We start from the raw sequence: 22,305 nt of genomic DNA, 5'->3' as shown, positions 1-22,305 counted from the left end.
CTTTTTTAAATTAAGTCATTCAGAGCACCAGAAAGCATTTGTTGATTTGCATTGAACATGGAATAAACAATGAATGCAGATTACTATTGTCAGTTTGACATTATTTCAGAGAACAAAATGAGAGTTTTTTGCTTTTTTAGTGAAAGGGCACAAACAATTTTAGCCAAGACTATATGATAATATTTGGCATTGAGATAAAAAAAAAATCACAAACATCTTCAAATTAATGTTCTCTTTCTTTCTCTCTCTTCGATATTAGCAAACTGTGCTGAAGAGCATTCAAAATGACACATTTGCTGGAAGTGGCTACCACAGGTAAAGACCCAATATCACATGCATACAACATTTCATTTAAAAATGTGGTATTTTTGGCTATTATGGCAAGACATCTTTGTAGCTGGATTTGCTGGTTTGTGATGAGAAAATATAGCCTGACGACTGGTGGGCACTCACCGTTCGCAGTGCTAAGTCCGAGGGGCGGGATAATCAGTTGTCTTTCAAATTCCTTCTGCACGCAATAGGACAGCGGCAGCGCTATGAGTCCCATGCGTTTCCCACCAGCGGAGCTAGTTGGCTAGTTCAAACGTTTGCCAACTTAATAAAAGCTTAACTCGTGTCACACTGTTCGCCAACAGCAACATCCATCTTATTTGTTTTCAAGTATCAGGGAATTCAAGCCAAACCGTTGCAACTCTGCCATCAATCATTCTGTGAAGCCCACCTAACGACTCTATACACGATTTCATTGGCCTGATTGATTTTTGATTTCTGGAGCTCACAAGCCAACGGAGAGTTGCTAGACTAGCCCTGGCAGCAAATATAATTTGCTGCCGCTAGGGGCGCGTCTAGATTTCTAGGCTAGAGAAAATACATAGTTTAAGGGTGTATTTGAGTTGGCTATGTATTACATACAGCGGCCTCAAGTAGTAAAATGTGGTATTTCAAGAGAACCGGCCAGGCACCACACCACAGAATTATCTTCCCTTTTCTGTTAATTTTTTTTTTTTTCACTTCTTGTTTTCATGGATAACAGGTGGGCAAGAAAAGGGGTTATCTTCAGAAATGATGTATTCAAGGGACACCAGGCAAGCCTGATGATTTTTCTCTACAAAACTCCCCCTCGTTCAGTCTGAAGCTCTTTTCCTTTTCTTTGCGTCTTCCGTCAAGGGTTTTCGCTGCTACTACTACACACGTTTGCAACAATCTCTAGCGTTTCGTTAGCCTGCCTCTGTGCTGTAAACTGATCCTGCTTCGGTCGGCGGGTAGGATACACCGAACTTGCAAGTGGGATATTCTTCCTACAGGCAGTAGGGGCGGGCGAGAGAGCCTTCATTTGCCCCATAATGAGTCATTTAACCATATACCGACTTACGAAGATGATTAATTAACACAAAAACATTGCCTGGTGTCCCTTTAACCAAGAGTGTGTTTGTTGTTTTATTCTGAGAGCAGTGGAACTAAGTAGATATGGTATCACAGAGCCACCAGATACTGTATGTGTAGATAGTGGTGATGAGGGGGTTGGGATAAGGCATATGTTGGGGAAAAAAACCCTGTTTGAGCCTTTTATTTTTTATCCCTTGGTGAGACATGATGCATGGGATTATATTTTATCCAGCATATAACAGCAGTCTGCTATTATCAATATCAAGTATATTTAATTTATAGTCAGCACATAAAGTAAACCACCTTATTTACAATTTCCACATAGGCTATTGTAAATTACATGTAGCCTAGCAGTCCATTAGAATGTTCTCATGCAAAAGTAAAGGTTAAACTGTTGCACTAGGTCCCAAGCCATCTATGCTTTCATTCTGTAGGTAAACACACTCATCTGGTTTGACGGCACTCTAAATTTTGAACATCATATTGCAAAGCTTGTGCAATCTTTGTTTTTACCAACTAAGGAATATTTCCAAAATAAGACCTTTTTTTATCAGTCATAGACACAGAAACCATCTTACATGCTTTTATCTCCTCACGCCTGCGTTATTGTAACAGTCTTTTCACATGCCTAATTCAAAAGTCCTTACACAGGCTTCAAATAGTCCAAAACTGCTGCCAGGCTCCTAAATAAGACCAAACAGTATGAACACATCACTCCTGTTCTAGCATCACTACACTGGCTCCCAATATGCTGGAGAATTGATTTTAAAATGGTTACATTTTTGATGTATGTTAATTCCTTATAGTCCTACACGCACATTAAGGTCTGCAGGCAAAGGTTTATTAACGATTCCTGAGTCCCGGCTTGCTACTAAAGGGGACAGATCTTTTTCTGTGTTAGCCCCAAAGCTCTGGAATGCACTGCTTGAGCAAATAAGCTTAGCTAATTCTGTGACATCTTTTAAATCTCTCCTTAAAGAGTTTATTTAAGTTTCATTTTTGTTTTGTCTTGTTTTGTTTTTGTTTTGCCTTGTATACTGTCTAATCATTGTATTTTTTTCTCCTTTTTTTGCCAATGTTGATATGGTCTTATTTGTATTGTTTTTAGACATTTAATTGTGTTCTGTTTATTCTTTTATATATGTAAAGCACTTTGTAACTTTGTTTAGAAAAGTGCTCTATAAATAAATATTATAATTATTATTATCTGTCTGTGACATCTATAAACAAAACCCCATCCCCATTTCAGTATCAATGTTGTAGGGATGAAAATGTTGATTTATTCTGAAACTCTCAGAGAGAGGAGTTTGACTGGGTGAGCTGAATTAGCAGGTTTTCCACATGAGGGCTTAGTAACTGGGAAGAAGTTGACCAAATAATATGTGTCCATGGTGGATGTTACAGCATTTAATGGACTTGCTGTTTACAGTTAGTGTTCAGCATCTGTCTATCTGATTGCCCTTTAGATTAGAACATCATGTATGTCTCACATAGCAAGGCATCGGAAAGAACTGATATGTGACAAAGAGTTTTTTTTTCTTCGTTTTTTACAGTTTGGGTATAATTTATGGAGTGTTTTCATTCTCCAATTTGCTGGCACCTACAGTTGTGGCCATTACCGGACCTCAGCTGACCATGTTTTTAAGTGGTATACTCTACAGGTAAACATATCTTCATCAATGTAATATTAGTTAAAAAACAAATCTCTTTAATATATAATGAATTCAAAAATATGATTGCAAATATTAGTAATAAATACAACTGTGAATTTGGGACTGGATTGCAAAACACTACTGTATACAAACCAAAAAACAACAACACTTCATTTGTATGTCCCTGCAGCGGTTACATAGCAGTGTTCATCACTCCATACACATGGTCCTTGTATTTTACATCAGTGCTGATCGGCATGGGAGCTGCTAGTAAGTTTACTTAAAATTAACTCATAAACAAAAACGACAATACATTGTTGCGTAGTACAACCCTAAGTCGGTACTTGGGAAAGGAACCCGTTTGTATTAAAACCATAGCTTGCCTTATCAACATGTGCTTTTTATGGTTTTATTGTTAAACAGCTCTTTGGCCAATAGGTTATTCAGACCTGAATAGAAGGAACTTGTTTATGAGTAACATGAAAAGGAAGTACCAGGTGGGGACTTACAGCATGGAAGTGAAGTCATTGAAGTGATGACCGCTTTTCATTTTATTATTAATGTAACTGCTGTAGCAAAATAGCTAGTACCGGTAGTTAAAATGGCTATTTTGAGGAACAAAACCATACTATACATTCCCCTTCTATACAATAATATGCTGAAATATAGTTAGATCACTTGTATTTGAAAAAAAAAAAAAACATCAAAAACAAAATTGTCATGAAATAGTAATTATATATATTATTAGTAATCCCCCTCTGCATCATCTCCCAGAAATGTACAGTGGGTTAGATGTCATCTGAAGAAATAGTCATAGTCTAGTCATTTGTCATAAATAGTCTCTCTCACTCTCTTCAAAACTGTCTGTAATCAGTAAACTTGTTCTGAACACTTTCAGTGCTGTGGACTGCTCAAGGACACTTCTTGGTTGACAACTCAGATGCCTCAACCATAAATAGGAACACAGGAGTGTTCTGGGCGCTGTTGCAGTGCAGGTATGGATGACAGTAAACATTAACTGGAGTTGCCTTGTTTTAGTGTACCAACAAAACATTGCCATACAGTAACATTATTATTGTTATTATTAGTAGTAGTGGTAGTATTAGTAGTATTACAAGTTTGATGTTTGAGTTTTAGTAATGTGTCTGTGTCCCATTTTCAAACCTCCCTCTTCTAGTATCACATGCCTTTATTAAAGTTTATATTATTTCGGAGCCTAAAGGGCTTTTCAATGGGAAGCGAGTGGGCAAGCGGGTTATTTGAGTGGCGTTTCGGCAGGAGGGCTCAGTCCTGACATTCTTGCCACTTACGTGCACAAATCGAGAACACGCCTGCCCGCCTCCAAGATAAAGAATTTTTATTTTATCTTATCAGCTTTTGAGGTGGTGGTGAGGGCACTTCAGTTTTGAATTGTTATTTAGATGACCAGCTGGGCAGAGAACGGTGACCGCTGTCCGTTTGGAAAGCACCTACATTTGGATAGGACAGCTAAGAGAGACAGGAAATGAGTGTGAGAGAGATGTGGAGCGGGATTGACCAATGACAGAGGCCAACCTCTGGTCTCCATGGACACCTAGACCAAAAATAGCAATGGATGTTGATGCTACTGTTTGCATAATAACTTCCCTTAGTCAAGTCAAGTCAGGCTTATTTATATAGACCCTTTCAAGAGAGTTCCATTATCAGCATCATAGTTGGTCCCACAAGACTTCCTTTTTAACATTCCATATGTTATCTTAATGCAGAGGAAGTAGATTGGGGCCCAAATAGAACGTTCAAGCATTGTTTTTGTTTTTATTGTTGAAAGGGTCTATAGCGCATTTCATACACAGGTCATTCAATGTGATTTACATAAGACAAACGCAAACAGTAATAGTGAATAAAAGCATAGAAGGGCAATAGTCAAAGAATAGTTTAAAAGGTAAAGATCATAACAAAAAACGCACAAGGTAAAACAATTTTAAAATAAAGAATAATTACAAAGACAAAATAAAAGACACAAGGTAGAATAGTATCGAATAGGTAAAGTATCAAATGCCTTTAGAATTCTTATTTACATTATAGGCCCTAATTTAAATCAGGGGCAAAGTGCAAAGCCAGTCAAAGAACAAAGTGTCTCGTGTTTGAACTAAAACTATTATGTGGCAGGGGAAAGCACTGAGCTGACCTACCAATGTTTGTGCTTAGGACTTGGCACATAGTATTAAATGAGCAAGTAAATTTTATAGGTATCAAACTAGCTTTAGTTAGACTTTAGACCTTGCACTTTGCCCTGTCATTTAAATCAAGGCCCATTATAAGTTTACATGCATACAATGATCGAAACGTTGCTATGTTTTTAAAGTAATAAAGTTGATATTTTTGGAGCAATTGCCGTGTGCAGACCACACTTCTTTCAATGTCTGAGTAACCTAAACAATTCTCTTTGATCTCCTTTTTTCAGTATGATATTTGGAAATTTGTATGTTTATTTAGACTGGAGAGGAAAAGATGATATCACAGGTAAGATATAGCATTTGGTTTAGTATGATTTCTTCTTCATATGGCATTCAGGGCTTTTCTTTTTCAAATACACATGAACACATTAAACAACAAAAAAATATGTTAGAATAAGTGTTCTGCATCCCCTGTGAATAATGTGGTGTTTTTTCCAGATGAGAATAGAAGGACCATGTTCATATCGCTGCTGGTGGTCTCTGTCATTGGCACGCTGTGCTTCCTGACCTTAAGGTCTCCCCAGCGTCTTGAGGAGGTCATCTCTGAGGAGGAGAGTCAGAGCTTGCTGTCCAAACACATGATGTAAGTGAGAGTAACCGACTACACCACCTGAGGAGTTTCACAGGATATACTCCATTAAGTAGGCCTAATAGTTAGGGGGTTAACTACGTCAAGCTCTATGAGGCAACACAGGTTTGTGACCACGTAAACCAGACGTGGGAGTCCAAAAAAAAAGAAACATCCAATAAATAATAATATACAAAAAGCACACAACCCCCAAAAAGGGCAAACCCACAGCAAATCACAACTCTGGCGGGGGGCTAGGGGCTATCACAGAGGAGAGGATCCGGAAGATCCACACCACATGTCAACACGTCAATCCAAAAGAAAAACACCCAGTGTACTACAGCAGGAAGAGTCAAGGGACTCCACCACCTTGGGACCACCCTGCCACCACTTGGACTCACAGCTCCTGCCCAGTGAGAGAGGAAAAAGGGTCAATAGTCACTATGCATGGTTCATACAGCACGAATACACTGGTGCTACTGTAGTTTGTTCACTATCAAAGAAGGACTTATCTTTTTATAGGGGGCACACAATAGCTCTCCTTCCAGCTGCCACGGTGCAGCATACAGGGAACAGTTGTGAAATAAGCATGCAAACACACACACCAGCATAAACACACACACACCCAGCATGCACCAGTGTACACACATGCACCTGTATACACTTGCATGCACCAGTATACACACACACACACACACACACACACCTTGACAATAATCAAAACGGCCAATGCCCAATCAGCACTCCACATGCATTACAGATAGGGCACCACAGCAATTGTTTGGCTAATAACAGAGCCAGAAATGCAAATAACACAAAATGACGCCATCTGCAGAAAGGCCGATCAGAGACTGTTCTTTTTGAGGAAGTTGAAGGGATTCAGTGTTGAATGTTTTACTCATCTCATTTGCTGAATCAGTTTGAACTTTTGCTATGATCTGATTTGGCAACCTGAGCGTAACAAACAAAAATAGTCTTGGTAGAATTGTTACTCTCTGTCGGAAGATAATAATAATAATAATAATAATAATAATAATAATAATAATAATAAGCTTTATTTGTATAGCACCTTTCATACACAGAATGCAGCTCAAAGTGCTTTACATTTGAAGCATGTAACACAATAATAGTCAGTCAGTCATTATCAATCACTTTTCTTTGCTGTTTATGATCTACTCAGCAACATATCAAAAATATAGAAAATGACATGTCATAAGACTGGCAGCCTTAACCCTCTTACCCCCCCACAAGCACGCCATTATGGCAACTGTGGCAAGGAAAAACTCCCATATTCCAGGAAGAAACCTTGAGCAGAACCTGACTTAATAGGGGAGCCCATCTGCTTCTGGCTGGCTAAGCCCTCAATAGTAGCAGATGTAGAATAATCTGAAAATGTAGTCTACAGGATAAGATGAGTTAACTAAAAGCTTTCCTGTACAGGTATGTTTTCAGATCTTTTTTTTAAATATTTACTGAACTTCGCCTGCTTGATGTACAGAGGCAGGGTGTTCCATAGTTTGGGGCATAATGGATAAACGCGCCAGCTTCTCCACTTTGTTTGTGGAGCACTTTGGAGTGCGATTAAAAGATTAGAATTGGATGATCTAAGTTTCCTTTGTGGTTGATAAGATATTAAAAGCTCAGAGATATATGAAGGTGCTATGCCATTCAGAGCTTTGTAAGTAATTAACATAACCTTAAAATCAATTCTATAGGAAATAGGGAGCCAGTGCAGTTCAGCCAACACAGGGGTGATGTGTTCTCTCTTCTTAGTCTTAGTTAAAAGTCTAGCCATGAGAGTTCTGTATGAGTGCCAATTTCTTTAGATGTTTTTGGGAAGACCAGTGAAAAGTGCATTACAGTAGTCTAACCTGCTAGTGATAAAGGCGTGAATTAGTTTTTCTGCATCTTGTTGAGTTAAAAGGGGCGCACTTTGGCAATGTTTCTCAAGTGGAAATAGGCTGTCTGAGTAACTTTACTGATATGGGGCTTAAAACTTAACTCTGCATCTAAGATGACACCGAGGCTTGTTACTTTTGGTTTGACCTGGTGTGCCAAGTTCCCCAGATTACTAAGAATAATATCTCGCTTAAGTTTTGGTCCAAACAGAAGTACCTCTGTTTTGTCATCATTTAGTTTCAAAAAGTTTTTGCTCATCCACTGATTAATGGAGGTTAGGCATGCAGTGAGGGAGCAAAGGCCATCTGGGTTAGTTGGCTCCACAGAAATATACAATTGGGTATCATCTGCGTAGCTGTGGAAGTTTACATTATGCTGACTTATGACGTTTCCCAATGGAAGCATATATAGAGAAAATAGCAGGGGACCAAGGCAGCTCCCCTGGGCCACACCAAAAGGCAAGTCATGTTTTTCAGATACATGATCTCCTAGACTGATATAAAAATCAGTAGTACTGACCTCAACAGCGTTGGGTATGTGTATGAGGTCAGAGCCACACAGAGAGCAGTGGCCAATCTAGCAGTAGAGAAAAAGTAAAAAAAAAAAAACAATATAATAATAATGCAAACAAACAAAACAATAAATAAAACATCAGATATTTAGAATTAAGTAAAGATGAGAATTCACAGGATGGTAAGGAGATAGATACAACAACACGTATAGTAAAACCATTACAGTAAAATAGAAAGACCCTGTAAATAGCAGCAGTAGAATGTAAAATAATGTGAAGAAATAGGCTACCAAGATATAAGATACAAGATATCTTTTTAAAAGATATTTACAGAACTCGCCTGTTTGATGTACAGAGGCAGGGTGTTCCATAGCTTCAGTGCATAATGGGTAAAAGCAGCTTCTCCGTTTTGCTTGTGGAGCACTTTGGGCCAAATTAAAATATTAGCATTGGAAGATCTAAGGTTCCTTTGTGGTTGATACGATATTAAAAGTTTAGAGATATGAAGGTGCTATGCCATTCAGAGGTTTGTAAGTAATTAACAGAACCTTAAAGCAATTCTATAGGAAATGGAGCCAATGCAGTTCAGCTAACACAGGGGCGATGTTTTATGTTGATTGAGTGTATTTGTGCTGATTACTGGCTGTCAACCAAATTTCCACTAGGGGACATTAAAGACTATTCAATCCATATAAAAACAAACCAGGTCATTCACCATGAGGAGGCACTGATGGGGAAATTACAATGGGTCTTCAGGCTGACAAGACCTCCCTCAGAAGTCAAATGAACATAAACAAACCGTGAAAACAAAGCAGCAGACTCATAGGTCATGGAAACAGCCCTGAGACCAGCACGAGCACAGTCGATGCTTCTGTCAATCTGTAGATATAGAAAAAGCTAAAATTACAATTTGTCGCTCATTCTAAAATTAGACATCATACAAACTTTCTGTCAGGGCCGGTGAGGCCAGGTGAGTTGCTGTGGAACCAAAAGCAGACTCGGGAAGCAGAGAGTATATTTAGTGGGTTTTAATGACAGAACACAGGAATCGGCAGCCAGGCAGAGTGACTTGACAAAAGAGTGCAAACTAAAAAAAAAATCCAAAAAACGGCAGAGGTGCAGGCAGGTTTCAGTCAAAATCCAAAGTGGCAAGACCGGCAGAGTTCGGTACACAGGTTGGCAGGCAAAAGTGGCAAGATAGGTAGAGTTTGGTACACAGGTTGGCAGGCAAAAACACAGGCAGCAGTACAGGCAAGGTTCAGTCAAAAATCCAAGGTGGCAAAAACAGGCAGAGTTCGGTACACGAGTATAGGCCAAGAAAAATACAGGCAGATGAATCAAAGGGTCTAGGCGAGACTCACATGGTCAAACAGGCATAGGTTGGCAACAAAAGAATGCAAGGTCCAAGCAAAGGTTTCCAAAAGGGTTGAGTCCAATTCACAAGTCCAAAAAACAGGCTTAGGTCAAAAAACAGTAATCCAAAAGAGCATGAGCATAAGCGAGAATCCACTGTGAACGTGACAATCGTGAGACGTGACAATCTGGCAAAGAGTGTTTGTAAGAGTGGCACTGCTTAAATGCTATGGCTGACGAGGAGAGTGGCAACAGGTGTGACAGTGCAAGCACTGATGATTGGGCAGCTCCCCTGTCAGTCAACTAGGAGCCAGGACAGAGGGAAAACCTGGAATGGAGTCCAGGGACAGCAGAGGCATGATAGATCACAGACTAAGTGGGGATTCTGGGCCGGACTATGACACTTTCAATATACATAATCAATAGACTACCACTCAATGCGTATCTACATACAACCAGGTCAGGGACGGATTCCTTAAATACCATAGGAAAAATCCAAGGTGGCAAAAACAGGCAGAGTTCGGTACACGAGTAGGCCAAAAAAAAAAACAGGCAGATGAATCAAAGGGGCTAGGCGAGACTCACGTGGTTGAACAGGCATAGGTTGGCAACAAAAGAATGCAAGGTCCAAGCAAAGGTCTGTTACCCTTGTCTGTTAATGCAAGGTCCAAGCAGGAGGTCTGTTACCCGTCTTGTTCCTACTGCAGATGTTACAGGCTGCCACAAAGGTCCGGACGTCCCTCCTAATGGATGGCCACCAAAAGCGCTGTCCGACCAGTGCCAGGGTCCGGGCTGTCCCAGGATGGCAGGCAATTCTGGAACCATGCCCCCCTTCTGCCCCCATTTCAGCACCTGTGACCGGACTGAGAGAGGCACAAACAAGTGGTTAGGGGGTTCTTGACTTGGTACTGGTTCCTGCTCCCGAGCCTTCTGGACAAGAGTCTCTATATTCATTCGGGCTGCTGCCACCAGGCACCGAGGATGGTCTCCACGGAGGCTGGGTCCTGAGCTGAGGTGAATTGCCGAGAAAGAGCATCTGGCTTGGCATTTCTGGATCCTGGACGATAGGAGAGAAAAATTTAACCGTGAGAAAAAGAGAGACCACCTGGCTTGTCGAGCATTGAGGCGCTTGGCTGTTCGGAGATACTCCAGGTTCTTGTGATCCGTCCATACCAGGAAAGGACGATCAGCTCCCTCCAGCCAATGCCTCCATTCCTCCAGGGCCAGTTTCACTGCCAGCAGCTCCCGATCTCCAATATCATAGTTTCTCTCTACAGGAGAGAGGCGGCGAGAAAAGAAAGCACATGGGTGAAGCTTATTATCCTTGCAGGATCTCTGGGACAGAATGCCTCCTACTCCAGACTCCGAGGCATCAACCTCAACCACAAATTGATGGGCGGGATCGGGAATGATGAGAATAGGGGCTGACGTGAACCTCTGCTTGAGCTCAGCAAAAGCCTTCTCTGCTCCTTCATGCCATCGGAAAGGGGACTTAGTAGCAGTAAGGGGGGCAGCCACAGAACTGTAGTTCCTGATGAACCGCCTGTAGAAATTCGCGAAGCCCAGCAAACGCTGGAGTTCCCGTCTTGAGGAAGGAGTGACCCAGTCAACCACTGCCTTCAGTTTTGAGGGGTCCATCTGGACCTGGGAGGGAGAGATAATGTAGCCCAAAGAGACTGAATCCTTATGGAATTCGCACTTCTCTGCCTTAACAAACAGTTTGTTCTCCAGAAGCCGCTGGAGAACTTGCCTGACGTGGAGCCGGTGTTCAGCAAGAGTACGTGAAAAGATCAAAATATCATCAAGGTAAACAAAAACAAAAACATTCAAGAAGTCTCTCAAGACATCGTTGACCAGAGCCTGAAAAACAGCTGGCGCATTGGTTAATCCAAAAGGGACCACGAGATATTCATAGTGGCCTGTTGGGGTGTTGAAGGCTGTTTTCCATTCATCTCCCTCCCTAATCCTCACAAGGTGGTAGGCATTTCTCAAGTCAAGTTTAGTGAAAATCTGGGCCCCCTGTAGCAAATCAAAAGCTGTTGACATGAGGGGTAAAGGATAGCGATTCTTGACTATAATGTCATTTAGTCCACGATAGTCAATGCAGGGGCGCAACGAGCCGTCCTTCTTACCCACAAAAAAGAAACCAGCACCAGCAGGAGACGATGACGGGCGGATGATTCCAGCAGCCAATGATTCTGTAATTTATTTATTCATAGCTCCTCTTTCTGAGGGGGAGAGAGAATAGAGTCTAGAATAGAGAATAGAGGTGCCAGGAAACAGCTCAATGGCACAGTCATATGGCCTATGAGGGGGCAGGGAGACTGCACGTGATTTGCTGAACACTAGCTTGAGGTCCAAATACTCCAGTGGCACATTGGATAAATCAGGGAATTCCTCCACAGCTGGAGAGTTAGAGACAGGGGTAACAGCAGACTTCAAACATGAGGACAGACAGAAAGGACTCCAAGATGGTATTGTCTGACCAGTTGATGTGGGGATTGTGCAAGGAAAGCCATGGGAATCCAAGAACAATTGGGACATGAGAATTCTCAATGACATGGAAAATGATAACTTCCGTATGGTTTCCTGAAATTCTTAACGAGATAGGGGCAGTTCTATGGGTGATAGAGCTCAAACAACTGTCATCGAGGGCCTGGACTGTGAGGGGCTGTTCAAGAGCATATACAGGAATCCCCAGTCTCTTGGCAGTGGCCGTACATATTAAATTCTTGTCAGCTCCAGAATCAATGAGGGCATGAAGAGTATGGGGCTGACTGTCATGGATGAGTACAACAGGAAGATAGGAGCGTTTGATAGGGGGGTGATCTTGAATTGTGTCCGCCAGGCCCCCTACTCTTACTGGTGGGCATTTCCTTTTAACCCTTACAAGCCCGACCGTTCTAATTTCGTTAAATTTTTAACGATGACCAATCATCTAATATCTCAGCTGTCCCATGACTGATTTTATTTCTGAAATCTTCCCCGTAATGCTGACAACATAAGCTTCAATTTGATATGATTGGTTAAGGGGTTTATGGCGTGAAATGTTTTGGATACTTGAAGATGAGTCGTGAAAAAAACATGGACCGCCAGATGCCACCTGCACTTCGTTGGAGTTTACCTCGACTGGAAACCACACAGCTGGATAAACTGAGGTAATATATATTTTACATCGTTTCTAGTTATGGTTAATCTTAAAAATCATGTCATAAAATCATGTTATTTGACAGTAATATGCTTTCTCATCAGCGTCAACATTATGGCATAGCGGGAGCTAAGTGCATCGTCATGTAACTTTAGCTAGCTGCATTACTCTGAACTACTTGCAGTATTCTCGTTTGCTTTTGATATCAGTTATTTTCATTTGACAATTTCATTTAAAAACCTGTTAGTATATAACCTGTAAGTAAGTTTGTTTTCTAGTACCAATTTGCTTGTTAGGTAAGCATTATAGTATAGCAAGTCAGTATAGTCAGTATAGCATACCAAAGCTGAATAAATCAATGGAAAAAGCCAGCGTTTCTAAGTTCGCGTTCTCTTACATGAAATAAGATGGCGATATTTTTACTCCTCTCAATATGTAGTTGTAGAAAACAAGATGTGAAATCCGCAGTTCTGTCAGAAATGTAGTGCTAATTAACGTATTGCCTCTCCTCGGGTTGTTACCTCGCTAGGCAGTTTGTAGTGAACTGTTTTACCTTGCTAACTTCTAAATGACAAACATCAGACGTGCTTGTCTCAACATTTTCTAAGATGGCATGACTTGATATTCTACTCTTCTCAATATGTAGTTTTATAGAAAACATGTTGTGAAATCACATATTATGTCAGAAATGTCATTATTGCATTTAAGCAGTTAGTTACTAGGTGAAATGTAATCTGTCTTTATCTTAATGCCAGCCAGGCAATCCGATTTAGGGTAGCTAAACCCATGTGTAATAAAATGACTTTTCATACTTCTAAATATTTTTGAGTTACTCAAAATGCTTCAATAGTTTAGGCTACCTCTTCTTGTGTATGTATGTGTGATTTTATTTTTTAAATTAATAAATGTATTACATTTGTATGATTTTACTGTTGTTTCAGATGGAGGATGACAAGACCTACACAGACCTCCTTGCAGGCCTGAAGAGGTAGCTGACTGCTGAAGAGCTTGCGCTCACAATGTTGAAGACCATGTGAGGATGGAGGAAGAAGGTATAGATTTAGGTGGCGTGCGTAGGGTGGTGTAGACTGCCACTAAAACACTGTGAAATAGACTTGTTATGTTGATTTTTATGTTGTCCCAGGCATATGTGGTTTTACCAACCGGAACGGGTGGGAGGTTGTGCTTAGTAGGCCGTCGTATGCAAACACACAGTGCAGGGGCATGGGACAAAGAGACCCCAGAAGAGTTTCACAGTTTTCTGGGATTGATCATTGACACATGGGACTTCACTTCCCTCCCTAATATCCATTGCTACTGGGGAACCAAGTCTCTGAAGGGATCAGGGAGCGTTGACCAAATGAGAAATACATATTGTGTACACTTTTTCTCCATTGACATTGCGGTTTCAGTAGTTTCTTATTATTTCAAGTTTGGCAATGCAGAATCTGGTGTTGAACCTAGGTTTGGTAGCTACAGCCAGAAAGACTTTGGCGAAAATCTATCACAACAGCTGCTCCAACTACTACTCTGTCGTCTTTTCGTCAAGTACATATTCCTGTACAGCAGGAACCAAAGAAAAATGGTTGGCTTTGTTATAAAAACAATACATAATAACACTAAAGTAGCTTGTATGGCCTGGAGTTTAGCGGTAGGTGACTGCTTTTTTGGTAAACAAAATTGCTGTCAGATTTGGCATTCTACAGAAGGGGATGCGTTTCGTTATGAGTCATAGGTCTTCTGTGTTTAACCTTCAGGTTCCCCACCCCACCTTTCCCTATCCTCCTCTGTGTGTGTGTGTGTGTGAGTTTGTGTGTATGTGTGTATGTGTTTATTCTCAACAGGCTTGTTCTATGTAATCCACTTTCAAATGTTTAGACACATTGATTTTTGAGTGATGTTGAAGTTGATTGTATTCCTAGCTTTTCATAAATAATACATTTTATAGATGTATATCATTTTCATATTACACTAATTTATATAAGGAAGTTGTATCTATTGAATCAAATGTATTCTATGTCTCTATTCAGAATTGATCTTCAATAAATATACAGTATACTTACTTCCTGTATTACTGGTAAGGTACATGTTTTTCTTTTATATATTGTTGACTGTAGCATTTGCTTATATACAAATAAATGGTTTATTCTTATGGACCAAATAAATCTAAACCATTGTGTCTGACTTCATTATTAGTTTTTATGCATACTTTTATGTTTTTGGTGAGAAAGAGAATGTGAATTCTGTCAACATTCTAAATCCCGTTTCCTGCATTTTTTTACACTTATCACTTAATTTATCATAACTTTTGAAATATTAATGATATTCCAATTCAGTCTTTTTTGTTAAATAGCCCACAACTTGCTGAACATGTCATACACTCTATATTTTTCTCTATCTCGTATAGAAATATGATAAATTCATTTTTATGCGAATGAAATTCAATTTTAACGAATTTCGGTATACGTTTGGAGAGGATTTTCAAAGACTGTTCATTACTATATCAACATTACCATATGTATTTTACATCATTTGATAGAACTGACCCTTCTGATTACAATGGTATGTATATCCCATTGATGGTATGTATTATACTCAAGAAATAAGGTTTTTTGTGTAAGAAGGTCATCCAGCACCAAAAATGGAATGTTCGGCACGGGCACGAAAGGGTTAAAGGACATGATTGACAGAAATGACCCACCTTTCCACAGTAGAAACAAGCCTTCAAGTCTCGTCGGCGCTGACGCTCCTCTGGAGTAATCCGGGCTCGATCAACCTGCATGGGCTCAGTAGGTGGAGTGACGAGTGCAGAGGCATTGCATTGGTGTCATGCACAGAATGCGGAACGTGTCCTACTTTAAGAAAAGATAGACTAACGTGACAATGTCATATTTGTTTTCTCAACCGGGTCAAAAGTGAAGCGGCCCACCGGGAATTCTCCCGATTACCCACCCCGGGCCTGATTCAGTCTTACTCTTCTTGGACTGAAGACAACTCCTGCGATGCTATGGATAAATAGCCTTTCACAGGCAGCTAGGGCAGGTAGCCCGATGTACAGAAACATTTCTTGCAAAATCGGCCCGGGGTGTATGGCGTTATATTCACCACTACCCTGTTCACGAGTTAAGTAGGTGCTTTCGTGCTTCCATTCTTGGTTTCAGTTGTCGTCCTCCTCCTTTAGCAACAAACAAGAGCTGAAATAGGCGCCAGCTTCTTGCGGGCGTCGTAATGCAATCTAGGAGCAGTGATTAAGCCAAACCTCCCTTATTGCAGTCGCACACATTTTTTTCTAATTTTATGTTTTAGTAGCGAGTACTTGAAGATGCTTAGTGGAAATATAACGGATAAAAGTATACATTTTATCTAGGAAATGTAGTGGAGTAAAAGTGGAAGTTGACATAAATTTAAATAGTGAAGTAAAGTACAGATACGTGAAATTTCTACTTAAGTACAGTAACGAAATATTTGTACTCCGTTACATTACAAACCCAGATGAGCATAAGCGAGAATCCATTGTGAAAGACGTGACAATCTGGCAAAGAGTGTTTCTCCTGGCACTGCTTAAATGCTATGGCTGACGAGGAGAGTGGCAACAGGTGTGACAGTGCAAGCACTGATGATTGGGCAGCTCCCCTGTCAGTCAACTAGGAGCCAGGACAGAGGGAAAACCTGGAATGGAGTCCAGGGACAGCAGAGGCATGAAAGATCACAGACTAAGTGGGGATTCTGGGCCGGACTGTAACACTTTCAATATACATAATCAATAGACTACCACTCAATGCGTATCTACATACAACCAGGTCAGGGATGGATTCCTTAAATACCATAGGGCCAGAGGCCGCCCCACAATTAATACATCTGTCAATCCTGGGACAAAAAGCCACAAGGGGGAGGCATATCCAGCTACATAAGGCCATCCCTCTCAGTAGCAAGGCTTAAAGTTCTGAACTCAAGCAGAGTGCCTGAGAACCAAGCCTTGTAAGATTTTAAAACTAGATGTACCGCATAGCGGTACAAAATATGACCGCCGCTCAGTCCTGTACATCCGTTCCGCGAAAATAAATCACACTTCAATTTGTCTCCATATTTTACTCCATCCCCCACTCTTGAAACTTTTGTGTATGCTTGTTTGGCATGCCTGAGTGTGTGTGTCTTGGCTGCACAGAAAGTACCCTACTGGTGCTGAAAAGGTGAATAGATTGTAGAATAGCCAAAGAAGATGTAGAATTGTTATAAAACCTTTAAAATCTCTAAACAATCACAAGTAGGGCAGTTCATCACAGCTCATCCATTGCAACTGGATTGATGAAAGGTCACTTACACCTGTAGGCTACATTGTATTTGGGAAAAGCAAAAGGTATCAGCATAATGTTATTTATTTATTTATTTTTTATGTATTTATAAACAAAAACATCTCTGTCAGTTCCATGCCGTTTTCAACAGCTATCAAAAACAAAGGTCATTTTGGATGGATGGATTTTTTGTGAATGTTTCTTCTTCTACATAAGATTTTAGTCATCTTTAGTTCATGTAATACTTTATTGTCAATGCACAAATTAAGTAACAGTAGTCTGAAACGTTATTGTTAATGCACAAATTAAGTAACAGTAGCCTAATCTGAAACGAAGTGCTGTTTTACATCTAACCAGTGGTGCAAATAACTGACATGTCCAAATGGGCCTTGATGAAATGCGCCGCTAGACTGTTCATACACATTTTAACGGGCCAAAGTTGAAGAGCTTTTGTCCGTTATTGTTAGTGCAAATATAGGCTGATTCATGTTCCCTTGCATTGTTTAACTGAGGTCCATGGCTAGTCTGGCTTTCATCAGACCAAGCTCAATCTTTTAAGAAATCAAAAATAAATAGCGGGCAGATCAGGCTGGGTTCACCCAGCCTAGTCCATAGGCACCGATATTGTTTAATTTTCGATTGAGATATACACTCTGGCTATTCTAAATGCAAAAATGCATCAGGGAGTTATGACAAAACGGTAACTAACAAACTAGATCCTAATAGAAAGTTGTTAGCTTCCCTAAGCTACAGGTAGGATTATAAGGTAGGCCTGTTGACAACATAAATTGTCAATAGGCTATGCTGGCGACACAAAATAAAATCTCCTTTGGAAACCAATGGCTTACGCCTTACAGTATCAAGCCGGACTTAAACTGTCATATCGCGGGCTTAAAAGTTGTAATAACATTCACGCAGCTCCATGAGTCAAGGAAAGCGCCAAATGAAGTAGCCACTTCTAAATGGGACCTACTACACAGTAGCTTAAGGTGTTTTGCTAAAACAGCCATAATGAAATGAAGGTGTCATTGTTTGGATACTTCACACACACGCGTTTTTTTAATTTCACAGACTACAACTACCAAGCTGTAATCAAAGCACATCGATTCCCCTCTCACACCCTGCACGCACTTTTAAAACAAAATAAACAGGCGCCTCAGTCTCACGCATGTATAGGCAAAACTGCATCAGACCGGGTTAATAACGTTGGTAAATCTTCCATTGCACAGAATGATTTTGTAGCACGTGCAATAAATGACAGTCGAAAAGATACAAACAGTGCTGCTATACATTTGCTTGGTATAACCGCATTTATAGTTTTCTACAAATGCAATAAATCAAATGCCTCCATCACTCAACCAACGCTAACGGTAACATTACCTAGGTCCTTATTGATATTACAAGATTAACGCATTGCAGTAAAACCAAGCATGTCCGATAAACATCCTCAGATTTATTTCGCTTCAAGAAGAAATGGAATTACACTTCATGTGAACATCGTCCCTATCCTTATTAGATGTTAAAGGCGGTAAATTACAGTCCTTGTATGAAGCGTCCATTGTTTTTCCAACCCCTTTTAACTTCCAACAAAATTACGCCTCACTGCAACGTCGCCATCTAGTGGACAAACGACTACTTCTCAATACTGAAAATGCAGCCATGATGATGATGATGAATATTTATTTTGGCTTTCTTTTAATCCTACTGATTTTCATTTTTTTTTACCGGGGCAAATCACAAATGAGTGATTATGAGCCAGGTTTATGTGGGCCCTGAGACCAACATACCATAAAAGATTCACAGAGAACTGTGTCTGCCCTACCCTCCTTTCGGGGTCCAGTCCAGCGGGGGCTGCAGATGAAAACGAAAAATGACGGTTCCATGCTATCCATATGGGGGTACATGCTCACCAAGTTTTTGTGTACCCGGTCTTTCAGTGTCCCGGGAATCCTTTGTTGGTGTATCGCCACTAAATGTACACATAAATTATTTTATTGTAAGGCCCCCATGAACGAAAGTACACAAAACTTGGCATGCATTCAGAGGGTGTCATAATGATCCTACACTTTTAATTTTGTGCAGTTTGACCTTGTCAGCCAGAGATATTGAGATGAAAACACCTAATTTTATGCTTTTAATTTTTTAACTAGGTGGCGCTATACATGAAATAAGTGGTAATGGGATGGGTTGACATGCCCCTTAAGACCAACATACAAAAAAAAATGGACCTCCTAGGCCCCACGGTTCTCGAGATATTCACAGAAAAACTGTCTCCGCCACCTACAGGCCAGTTGGTGTATAGTAACATAAATTAATTTATTGTGTGGCCCCCCATGAACGGAATTCCACAAAACTTGGCGTGCATACAGAGGGTGTCATAATGATCCTACACTTCCAATTTCGTGCAGTTTTGACTATGTTAGGTCACAGATACCTTCAATTACACCACCTCATTTTTACTTTTTGTGTTTAACTAGGTGGCGCCTATACATAAAATGAGTGGTTATGGAATGCGTTGACATGGCCCCTTGAGATCAACATACAAAAAAAATAATGGTCCTCCTAAACCTTTACGGTTCTCGAGATATTCACAGAAAACTGTGTCTGCCCTACCCTCCTTTCGGGGTCCAGTCCAGCGGGGGGGCTGCAGATGAAAACGAAAAATAGATGGTTCCATGCTATCCATATGGGGTTACATGCCCACCAAGTTTTGTGTACCCCGGTCTTTCAGTGTCCCGGAATCATTGTTGGTGTACGTCACTAAATGTACACATAAATTATTTTATTGTAAGGCCCCCATGAACGAAAGTACACAAAACTTGGCATGCATTCAGAGGGTGTCATAATGATCCTACACTTTTAATTTTGTTGCAGTTTTGACCTTGTCAGCCAGAGATATTGAGATGAAAACACCTAATTTTATGCTTTTTAATTTTTAACTAGGGTGGCGCTATACATGAAATAAGTGGTAATGGGATGGGTTGACATGCCCCTTAAGACCAACATACAAAAAAAAAAGGTGGACCTCCTAGGCCCCTACGGTTCTCGAGATATTCACAGAAAACTGTCTCCGGCCACCTACAGGCCAGTTGGTGTATAGTAACATAAATTAATTTATTGTGTGGCCCCCATGAACGGAATTCCACAAAACTTGGCGTGCATACAGAGGGTGTCATAATGATCCTACACTTCCAATTTCGTGCAGTTTTGACTATGTTAGGTCACAGATACCTTCAATTACACCACCTCATTTTTACTTTTTTTGTGTTTAACTAGGTGGCGCTATACATAAAATGAGTGGTTATGGAATGCGTTGACATGGCCCCTTGAGATCAACATACAAAAAAATAATGGTCCTCCTAAACCTTACGGTTCTCGAGATATTCACAGAAAACTGTGTCTGCCCTACCCTCCTTCGGGGTGCAGTCCAGCGATGGGGCTACAGATCAAAACGAAAACGATGGTTCCATGCTATCCATATGGGGTTACATGCCCACCAAGTTTTGTCTACCCCGGTCTTTCAGTGTCCCGGGAATCATTGGACGGAAATTTGGACATAAAAAGAAAAAAAAAAAAAAAAAGAAAGAAAAAAAAAAAAAAAAATCTGACTAAACCTATATGACCGCCCGGCTCTTGCGGCGGTCATAATAAAGAACTACTACATATACCAACAATAACTTCAGGCACAGAAATGTTCCCTGCTTCAAGCCCTGTAGTATTTACAGTTGCTTTGTAACACTGTCATTCTGTAATGTGTGTGGACCTGTTTCATTTAATTTGACCTATGTCCATCTCCTTTTGACTACACAACTATATGTATGCTTAGTACTGTAAAATAGTGCTCAGTCAATTTCCCTGACTAAACAGCGGATTATTTTTGGACTGTACTGTAAGCTAAACTAATAAATCATTCTCTGTTGGAGATTCCATGGGGATGCTGGGTTATATGAGGTCATGGAATGTTATGGCTTCTCTACAAGTCAGCACTGAATTAATTTTTTACTACATCACCAGTTGGTCCTGCATTTGTTTTTGGGAATAACTACTATCCTAAACTGTACAAACAGTATTACTGGTTAATAAAGAGTTGAAAAGACAACTCTACATTTGTTTGTACATTCTTTCAATTATTTTTCTAAATAACTCCTATCCTGTCTTGTCCATCATAGATACAAACAAAGAGCCAACTCAGCTGTGAAGGAGGCCAAGTCAGAATTCAGTGAGTCACTACAAGTTTACAGTTTTTTTTTATTACTTTATTTAAATATAGTGCTTTCATTTACAATCCAATCATTATTGGTCTTCTACTGCACTACTTCTTCTTCTACTGCACTACTATTTAACATTTTTACATTTTTGCCCTTCAAAAATAGACAATCACCAACAGAAACAAAACACAAAGAACATTAATAACAGACAATCATTGACAGACATTACATTGACAGAAAACAAAACAAGAACAAAACAGAAGGAACATCACAATAAAAGCAAAGCATCCACAACAGATGACAGAGACAAAGACAAAGACAAGTTTACAGTTGATAATATGATATGATACTTTCAGTGCATAATATGGAATGAAATATGTATGTGATTTAAGACATATGTCCTCAGGTTTGCACCCTTGTAGTTCTGTCTTTTATTTGTATCTCTTTTATGCCTGTTTTTGTATGTCTTTTGTATTCATTAAAACACTCTGTTGCCCTCACAGGGACAATTCTGTCTCTCCTTGGCAGTAAAACCATACTGCTCCTGAGTTGTTGCATGGCCTACAGCGGTAAGCACCTCACGTTGATATATTTTAAATGTTTTCAGTATGTCACACACCACATGCGTGAATAGCCTGTGTGTCCCCTTTGCAGGTCTGGAGCTTTCCTTTTACAGTGGTGTGTATGGCACATGCCTCGGCTCAACCACACTCTTTGAAGACCAAGCTAAAGGCCTAATTGGACTCTCTGGCATAGTGGTCGGAGTTGGAGAGATTGTGGGTAGGTTAATGGTCCAAGGCAAGTCTTCCTTGTAAAGAGGCACAATGTGTTTAATCACAAATGATTAACTAATATATCATTAGTTTTATGATTACTATTAATTGTTAATATGTGAAAAAGTAATTTAATTTTAAGCCAATCAGTTGCCAAGTTTGAGTTCAATTTCACATCTAGACATGATTACATCCAGACCTGTTCAGTGTAAACACCACTTAAATAGAACCTGTATAGCAATGTGAGATAGGCTAAAAAGTATTAAACTGTAACACATGGTGGTGCAAACTAAAGGAAA

At 40.1% G+C, this 22,305-nt stretch overlaps 1 protein-coding gene across 1 annotated transcript in view; it reads left to right on the top strand.

Moving 5' to 3' along the window:
• The window catches only part of LOC125295986 (UNC93-like protein MFSD11), a 30,555-nt gene that overhangs the window by 3,268 nt on the left and 4,982 nt on the right, over positions 1-22,305 (top strand). Inside the window, exons 2-10 of the mRNA XM_048245583.1 lie at positions 260-315; positions 2,940-3,047; positions 3,229-3,308; positions 3,937-4,033; positions 5,482-5,540; positions 5,693-5,837; positions 21,195-21,244; positions 21,737-21,802; positions 21,888-22,013. Of these exons, the coding sequence (XP_048101540.1) occupies positions 260-315; positions 2,940-3,047; positions 3,229-3,308; positions 3,937-4,033; positions 5,482-5,540; positions 5,693-5,837; positions 21,195-21,244; positions 21,737-21,802; positions 21,888-22,013 (787 nt within the window). The remainder of the gene's footprint in view (positions 1-259; positions 316-2,939; positions 3,048-3,228; positions 3,309-3,936; positions 4,034-5,481; positions 5,541-5,692; positions 5,838-21,194; positions 21,245-21,736; positions 21,803-21,887; positions 22,014-22,305) is intronic.

This window comes from Alosa alosa, chromosome 6 (genome assembly GCF_017589495.1).
Source record: "Alosa alosa isolate M-15738 ecotype Scorff River chromosome 6, AALO_Geno_1.1, whole genome shotgun sequence".
In the NCBI taxonomy this organism is placed as follows: domain Eukaryota; kingdom Metazoa; phylum Chordata; class Actinopteri; order Clupeiformes; family Clupeidae; genus Alosa; species Alosa alosa.
This window is presented reverse-complemented; position numbering and strand designations above follow the sequence as displayed.